Raw genomic sequence first — 9,211 nt, 5'->3', positions numbered from 1 at the left:
TCCAACGGCTTGCGCATGCGTGATGACGAACAAGCGGTCGACGCTGACCGGGAAGTGTAGTGAAGATCACACAATGATTAGCTCTGTTACAACAGGTTTTAAATGCCACCTAAATACATACATTTATCAAATACATTGGAAATAGTTTTTATAATGGTGATATAAATACCAATTTCAATAGAAATATGAAGTTAAAGCGAATGAGTGGTACAAAATCGGGTGTCACCAAACCATTACTGTACTTTATTACAATTTTGAGGTACTTGTACTTTACTTAAGTATATCCATTTTATGCTACGTTATAGTTATACTCCCCGACATTTAAGAGGAAAGTATCAAAGTTTTTTACTCCTCTACATTTACCTGACAGCTGTAGTAACTAGTACCTTTTCAGATTATAATGTTGCATAAATAAATGTATGATACACTTTGTTGCATCAGTATTAACAATCAAATAATATGCTATATCCTAATATGTGAGTCACTGTGGCTGTTATTTTGCAGTAGAACTTTTACTTTTGATACTTTAAGTATATCTTGTAATACTTCTGTAGTTTTGCTTTAGTCAGAAATGCAGAACTTACATCCTTACATTCTTGTATTGGTACGTTTACTTTAGTAAAGGTTTGAGTGCTTATTCCATCATGTAGTCACAACCACAGAACCTAGTCAAGTATACATGTACATAAGGGTATATGCCGTACAGTGTATGTGTGTTTTAGTTTGAGATACAAAGTGTTTCCTTTTGGAGGTTCTTCAGCAACACTGGTTTACAAGATTATACGTTTGTTTCAGTTTGACAGTTTACAGTTCTGGTGTTTTGATGATGGTCTAACACACCACTGGTAGATCTCCAATAGGTGTTCATTTGGGTTGAGATCTGGTGACTATGAAGGCCATAGCATGAGATTCACACTATTCTCAAACTCATTAAACCATTAATTGACACATCACGCTCTTTATCTGGCATTTGTTCTGTTTCTCCACTCATTTTATACACACAAAGAGACAACTGACTACAAACCACCAACCCAACATTTATTCAGCATGAAAACAAAATTCTACCATTAACCTAAAATGAATGTCAAAAAATGATGGTATATAAAAAGTAGATCCTTATCAAAGATATCCAACACATGAACAGTCCCCTAAATTCGGGCCAGGAGCTTTGGGTGAAACTGAGGACAAGTCCTGGCTACATAAATTGGTGTCCTGAATGTTTTTTGCTTTACAGTCCACTCTTCGCCTTCATTCCTCCATTTCTTTGTCTGGTATCCATCCATCCATCTCTCAGCTCCTTCTCGACGGCTCTCTCACAGAACAGGTCTGGGCTGCTGGGTCAGCAGAAGGCCAAAGCGTTTCTTCAACATCACACGGTGTCGGGAGAACTTGTCGTCTGGGGAAAAGCGGGCCGGGTGGGCCGAGCTGGTGGGCTGCCCATCAGGACGAACCTTCTGTTGGTGACAAAGATGAAGCAAAACAGCTCAGTTGATCCCAGTGCTGCGAGACACTAATAAAATAAAAAAGGCATTTTTCGAGAATAATAGATCACAACATCTGCTGAGGTTCATATACATGTCAACATTCCCAAATTTGATTGATCATTCTGCAACAAATAACCGCTTTGAGGTGTTAATTTAAGTACAAAAGGGTAAATAATTCATCATTTTAAAAATAACTGAGTGAATGTTTCAGTGTATGTACTGTTTGTATATTATAGGGCTAACAATTATATTCACTTGCATTTAATTAATCAGTAATTTTCTTGATATACTGATTAATAGTTTAGTCTACAGAAGAGAATAACAACAGACGCCTGTCACAAAATCCCAATGTGAACTCTTCAAATAGTTTGTTTTGGTCCAGACAAACAAAAAGTCTGAAGCCCAAAGATATTTAATTTAAAATCATATGAAACACAGAAAAAAACAGAAACAGAAAATGTTTTTGCATTTTTGCCTCATAATTGACTTAAATGATTAACCATTGTGTTTGTGTTTGATTTTAACAAGCTTTATTTAACAGGTTTAATATGAAACATACTAATCATTTTGTTTCAGGCCCATAGCCTCTAGCTAATTTTAAAATACCGTTTATCAACGTTTATTTAAAACATAAAGTTTAAGCTTTATTTCGTCAAATAAGCCGTAGCATATTTAGACTAAAGTGAATCTACTTTAATAAAGACGTAAAGTGTATTTACACAGAATAATGTTAGATAAGACGAATGTAAACACAACGTTAACGTTACCTTCAGAGTGTAGACTCTGTCTCCGTCCTCGTTTACGTAAAACTGCAGAAACATCTCGACCAAAACTTCTTGTGAAGCTTCAAAATATACCGAAGAGGTTGTTTTTATGTTTTATATATTAATAAACCGCAAAGGTTTCAGGTTGCACGGTCTTTCTCTTCTGGACTCCACGTGCGAACTTTCTCCTCACTCGGAGAGTAGAGCGGATATCCGGTTTAGAACTCGGGGCGCACAGCATCCTGGGAAATGTTGTTTTCTTACATAACACATCGTCCCAAAGTCTTCGAGGTGAATTTCCAAATTGTATATAAGGAAATTGAAATGCCTTTGAGCCTTTATGGTTCGTTCTTGATCTTGGAAACACCTTCTTCACCTAAGATCCACTTTCAGTCAGCGGATGTAGTTTCCTAGTTCAGTTGACATGAAGATGGTCAGTTGTCATTAGGTGTGTGATGTATAGTTTTTTTTTTTTATAAACAATGTAAATATAAATTAATATAATAACAGTAAGTAAGACGTGTATTAAATAAAATAAAATATTGATTCACTTTCATTATTCCAACATTTTGTGCTACTTCATGAAAAAACATATTCCAACACAATTGTTTCACATTTCTGGCCTAATCTATGATCCAAACAAGAGTTTACTGAACAGATACGTGTGAATGCAATGTTGGTTGTTTTATTGTGCAGCTGCAAATTTGAATATTTGACTCAGTGAACAAACTGTAAAATGTAGCAGCCGCACTGTAAAGAATAAAAATATATAAAACAATAGTACATTTTAATTTATGAGACTTGATGAAGTTTGGAATGTTTACATGCACAGATCTTTCAGTCGGAAGAAAACAAATCAAGTTTATTTTTGAAACATCAAAATGGCAGGTGCAAACTGATCATATTGGTTGAAGACTAACTAATCACCTCCGACAAGGTAGGCCCCCTGAGAACTATTTGATCGACCTACAATGTGTATTATTTGCCATTTGCATTGTTTGCACTGATAGTTAAAACAATATTTGACAGAACTACAGAGATTTCATTTAGCATTGAAGGTTTACAGACATGTTGATAAAGGTGTTAATACTGAACCCACATGACTGAATCAGGACCAAAGGTTTATGATTTTACATAGGAGAGTTACGTTTTAACATGTTGGGAACAGGCAACTAGCTTACATGAGTCTATTGTGTTTTAATAGCTCATGCAGTGTGAATGCTCTGTAAAGTTGTCGCTTAATGGAAGTAATTCATTCAGTTATTAATTTAAAAATGTGTTAATCAAGAAAAATGGGAAATAGTGTATAAATCAGGAACAAAATGAGCCTGATTATTCCAGGATCTAACAATAAAAATCAGCATCTGTGATTTCACCACAGTGGTATGTGTGCTGTTATATACTGCTATATAGTGTGCGAGCAGATACACTGAATTCCATTCATTAAATGATGTAACATCAGGCTACAATACATGAAAGTTTATTCTTGACCCAGTAGTTTGACAAAACAATCCCAACTACCCAGTCTACTCGCTAGCTTTTTTTCTTGAGTTATCGCACAGTTTTCATCATCCCATTGAGTTATGTTGTCATGGAGACGCATCTGTTGAAATGCAAGCTCTCATCCGTGGATGCAATCACAACAGCTACTGAGCTAGTCAAATGCACAATTTATCATACCACACATTCTAGGAACAAATTGATTTTTTATGTATAAAGAGGCATTTTAACTGTAACTTTAACTTTTTAATCTGTAGTTTTATTATTGTTTTATTTGGAACTGCAATGCAGAGTCCATTAAAGTATATTCTGCACTCTTTTGCTCTATTTATTTAAGTGGCAGAGTCATTAAAAGCTGTAGCATTTCCTGCAGTTGTGGTTTGGCAGGTCCTTCGGGTTGATGGATTTTCATATATATTTTGTCTCTGTTTTCTTCAGTATGCTCTTAGGCAGTTCAAAGAAAACCTTTGTTTTTTTCTGCCCTGCAGCATATTGAATTAGAGAGAAGAAAAAAACTCAAGGCAGATGGGAACGTATCATGAAATACTCAGAAATACTGCCAGACCTGTGAAGACATTTTAACTTAAGTGAGTAACTGCTTGTGTTTGTGGCATCTTTGCTGTTGGAAATGGTCAAATTGACTGACCGCCCTTTTATTCTCCCTTTCCACTGACAGTTGCAAGCAACAGAGACAAAAGATGGATCCTGCATCGTTTTCTTTGCCTGAGATCATCCTCAATGACAGAGGAGATTGCACTCAGTCAGGATCCCTGTCCTTTTCTGATTTGAGATCTCCCATAGCTGCAGAAATGCTCTGGAGCAACGCTAATTCTGATCAAAGAATGGACACACAGTCTTGGACACAAAGGGACTTCAACCAGCAAGCTGTGCAACATCTGATCCCAAGCTGGACTGGCCCCATCCAACCCTGGATACAGGCTCAGGACAGTCCCTCTCCACTTAACCTCCAGACTTTATCACCAGGTGCCGAGTTCCATTCTGGATTGACACCATTTTTACCAGAGCTCGTATTTACTTCCTGTTCTCCTCAAGATTCCTGCTGGCTAAATATGAGCCCCGTCGCCTCCATGCCGAACTCCAGCTTAGGTTTTAGTCCCTGTGTGTTGACTCCTTTCAGCAGCCCAACAGAGTTCTGGTACAGCACGTGTTCACCTCCTCATTCTTGCCTCCTCCTGCCGGAAGTTCGTCCCAGCTGGTGCTTGTGTCCGCAGACAGTGCCCGTCCATCAGCCCTGCAGTCCAGACCTGTAAGGCATATACAGCAGATAACATAACATCAGATTTATAAACACTGGAGGTTTCATAATTGAACCCTGCTTGTGATACTGTATCTGACTTCAGGGTCTTGAGAAGAGCAGCTCAGCAGGTCAGCGAGCACTTAAATGTAACGTCTGCAGCGTCAGGGAAAGAACAGAATGAAGAGCAGGCCAAGTCAGAAGGTCAGAGGTCAAGGATTTATATAAATATAACGGCCGGTCCACCGCTTTGGTCCAGACTGAAATATCTCAACAACTACTCGATTGATTGCCACGAAATTGTGTCCGTTGTCACAATTCAAACATCGTTGAGTTATTAGCAGTGAATGATTTACCCTCTAAACTTCTCAGATGGGTTCATTTGAACAGTTTGAACTTCTTTCCGCTCCCATTAATCATGTCACGACCCCTCAGCTTTATCTTGAGGCCCTTTGGAGGGGGGCCACCTCTAGGTTAGGGACCACTGGAACTACCTAACTGCCTATAAAGTCAGTGTATATAAACTCCACCTCGACCACCTACACCAGTAAAATGGTACTTATGATGCATTCATATTAACAATCTAATGATAATACATAACTTGTAGGGGGCATTTTACTGCAAAAATAGTACTTTTACTTTTGATACTTTAAGTACATTTAGCTGATAATACTTTTGTACTTTTACTTAAGTAAGTTTACTTGTAATGGATGCGAGTACTTCTACTACTCACTCTTACTCACTAAGACTCTTAGTCTTGTTTACTATAAAGTAGAGAAACATCTACTTTTCACCCAAAATCCGAATCAAAGTTCAACTCATATTTTAGTCCATATTCTCTCTTTCATCACAGAAGAACAGCAGGAAAATGATACACCTGACAAGGAGAGACAACAAGCAAACAACACAGACAATGAAACAACAAAATCCGAGGTTTCTCCTGGAACTCTGTCCCCTTTGGACGAAGACTCTCTGGCAGAACACGCCTTTGAGGAATACATGGTGATCATGGACTCCCTCAGTCCCAAGGTCCCCCATTTTATGTTATAATATAAAATCTATAAAATCTTAACAACTACACATGCATACAAGGATTTCACACCACAATAATGAAAAAACAATGTGCGTAGGGGCAGGTATGATAGATTATTACATCTTTTATCTACTGAATGTTTTCATAGAACCCTGTAATAATTCAAATTACTTCATTGTGTGACAGAATTTGCACCATCAACACTTAAATCTTCTGCTGTCTCTGACTCAGATCCAAGAGGGCGTGGAGGCCAAAGACAATGAGAATGAGGTAGAAAACGGCTCATTTCTGAAGTATCTGGACGAACTGTGCAGCGATGAGGACTTTGTCAGAACGGTAAGTTATCAGTGGCATTAATATAATATGTAAGAGTTTGGAGCTAAGCACCGAGCGCTGCATGAAAGTATTATCCCATCATTACCTTTATTGCAGTTCTAAGATTCATTCACTAATTTTCATCTTTTATACTAAATTAAGGAAAAGGTTTTATTGTCTCTTGTCTCAATTTGTGCTCATCTCTTCGTCTCAGGTGGAGTCAGCACTGAATATAGAGCTCCTGGATTCCCTCCTGTCTTCAGACGCAGAGCCCATTGACCTTCTTGCACTGGAGAAACAAGAGCAAGAGGTAACATGATAACACGTACTGTAAATGTTGTGTTTTGTTGCCTTGTGAGCAGGAGGTTGATTGGGATTAGAAGAGGGAGCCAATTTCAGTTTTTTTTTGTTTTTTTGTCGTTGACTTTGCAGGTGACGCTGCAGGATCAGCGACCTTCTGCCGACGTCGACATCGATCCTGTAATAGACGGCACATCTCTGGTGTGTCGCCAAGTACTCGTGTCATTATTTCCCTTTTAATCGTGCACAATGTAAAGGGTTAAAAGTAAATAACCCCCTCTTTGTTTTACTGTGTTGCTAAAATACTGATGAACATGATTTTCATTTTATTAATCCCTACTGACGATCAGGCATTTATCAGACAGGGAGGGTCCAACAAGGAAAGACACTATCGAGTTGCATTATGGGAAATGTAGGATACAATGGCTCACTAGAGAATAAAAGTCAGGATATCTTGACCTAGGCTGCTTCGAATTAGACGATTCTTTTTTAGATCAGTGCCTCACAAGTCCCCCAAAATGTATGGAAGCACAATACTATATCACTGTGGTACCTCTTTAATTTCTTTCTTTCATCTCATGCCAGGTGGGGTCAACACTGAATGTAGAATCCCTGGATTCCCTGCTTTCTTCAGATCCAGAGTCCATTGACCTTCATCCACAAAGGGAACTTCAAAAGGTAAAAAATAACGATGAATAATAGCTTTGTGGCATAATGTAAGATTTCAAATGTAAAATCATAATATTTCAAGACAAAAATAGAGAAAAAGGGTTGCTTGGAGAACAAAATGTCGTATGGTATGCTTGCATTAGGTTGATTGGACTGCATGTGCATTTCCTGACAGCCCATATTGTATTAAAAGCTAAAACTTAGGCAGTCTAATAAAACAGTCCTGCAAAAAGTCCTACCTGTTGTATTAGACTGCATTAGTTTTTTTATTAGGTATACTTCATAAACTGGCAATTGAAAAAGGCCAATTAGGTCATCTTTTATTTGCACGTTTTTGTTTTCCTCTTGGTCAACAGACTTTGGAGGTGATCCTCGGTGAAACTGCACCACTCCAAAGAGCTCAGTCACCCATTTTGGATCCTCCAGGCTCACAGTGGGACACAAATCCAAACCACAATGGACAAAATGCATGTCTGAGTATGAGGGATATAGGATCAAAGGAAGTTTGTACTGCCTGTTCTCCCCGCCTCCCTTCACTCCTTCTAGAGGACCCACAGCCAACTGATTCCACACCAAATCACCATAACCCTGTTGATACCATGTCTCCTCTTTATGGCGATTGCTCCCTTTTCATGGACTACAGTTTTAATTCATCTCAGCAGTTGCTTGCCAGTGTCTCCGGAGACAGCAGTCTTACTTCTGATTTGGAGGCAACAGACAAAGAGGCATTGATAGAGGAACCTGCAGCCATATTTCCCATAGCGGACGTATCGGAAGAAGCCTCAATGTCCCTCTCGGACCTTACAGACACACAGTCAGCTCAGACATCCCAAAAGCTTCAGGAAGGACTTCTACCTGGGGATCCTCCCGCCTCAGAGTCCCTCGCAACCTCCAGTGTTTCAGTGTCCAAAGAAGACTCTCATACCATTGTTGTCAAGAATCCTGCACCCAGTTTCAGAGCTGATTTGTTGACTGTCAGCCCACCACAGTCAGCCGGCCCTCCAGCGCAGAAAACACTTCCTCACCCACTGCCTCCATCACCAGAGGCTCAGATAAGGGAGCCTGAGGAACAACATAGCCCCGAAAGCATAAACCCTAAATCCTCTTGTCTTGAGGACTACGCAATTCCTGTGCCAGCTAATTCGTCTTTCGTGGCAGATTCCCCTGCAGAGTCTTGTGATACTCCAGTTGATGGCAATTTATCAGACTCTGTGCCTGAAAAACAGCCAAAAGGATTACAAGTTTCTGAAGAGTTAGCATCCTCTGGTGTTTCCTCTGAACTCAGGGCAGGAGAGTGGGGTGAAACGGAGAGAGAATGTCAGAAAAATCTGGGAAAAAGTGTGGGAACAACAGTGACACAAAAGGAAGCCATAAAAGCAAGAGGGAGGACTAAAAACGCCTTTGAAAGGAAGGGGGATGATAAAGAGACTGAGACCAAACTCAAGGGAACGACAAACACCAGACGCAGTCAGAGGCTCTCAGGTCTGAGACTGAGTGGTGAATTCACCACAGAGAGAGCAGAGGAGAAGAATCCAAGTGAAAAGAGCATTAAGAAAACATCAAAATCCACCCCAGAGAGTGACAGGGTAATTTATAAAAACCAGAAGAGACGGCCCTCAGGAGGAAGGCAATTATCTAAAAGAGAGGAGAGTCATTTTGAAGAGCAGAGCCAAGCAACAGAAAGAGCAAATACAGCCGAGTTATTTTCAGAGATGAGAGAGAAGGAACAACAGCTTGCAGGGGAGAGGCAGAAACTCAAGGTGGAGGGAGAGGAACAGTGTGAGGCCAATCACCCCGAGAGCACTGAAATTGGGGCAGAAAATGCTCTTTTAACAAAAGCAAAACAAGAAGAGAAAGAGCAGTTGACTCCTCTTCCTGTTGCTGGAGCTAG

The 9,211-nt window shown here is 39.6% G+C and overlaps 1 protein-coding gene across 1 annotated transcript; it reads right to left on the bottom strand.

Annotated features, from left to right (window-relative positions):
* Positions 1-1,019: 1,019 nt before the first annotated feature.
* nop10 (NOP10 ribonucleoprotein homolog (yeast)) lies at positions 1,020-2,431 on the bottom strand. The gene is made up of 2 exons (XM_070930053.1): positions 2,252-2,431; positions 1,020-1,454 (listed from the first exon to the last, which is right to left on the bottom strand). Exons 1-2 carry the CDS (start codon positions 2,303-2,305, stop codon positions 1,314-1,316), a joined length of 195 nt encoding a protein of 64 aa, XP_070786154.1. The 5' UTR covers positions 2,306-2,431; the 3' UTR covers positions 1,020-1,313.
* Positions 2,432-9,211: the final 6,780 nt, after the last annotated feature.

Source organism: Enoplosus armatus, chromosome 23 (genome assembly GCF_043641665.1).
Source record: "Enoplosus armatus isolate fEnoArm2 chromosome 23, fEnoArm2.hap1, whole genome shotgun sequence".
Taxonomy (NCBI): Eukaryota; Metazoa; Chordata; class Actinopteri; order Centrarchiformes; family Enoplosidae; genus Enoplosus; species Enoplosus armatus.
The sequence above is the reverse complement of the archived record's forward strand: the minus strand, read 5'-3'. Positions and strand labels throughout refer to the sequence as shown.

Bases quoted from the DNA above. Each gene is read 5' to 3' on its own strand.
- nop10 (XM_070930053.1), bottom strand. From the start codon at position 2,305: ATGTTTCTGCAGTTTTACGTAAACGAGGACGGAGACAGAGTCTACACT. The intron at 1,455-2,251 runs GTAACGTTAACG...TGTCACCAACAG, and splicing joins ACAGAGTCTACACTCTGAAG to AAGGTTCGTCCTGATGGGCA.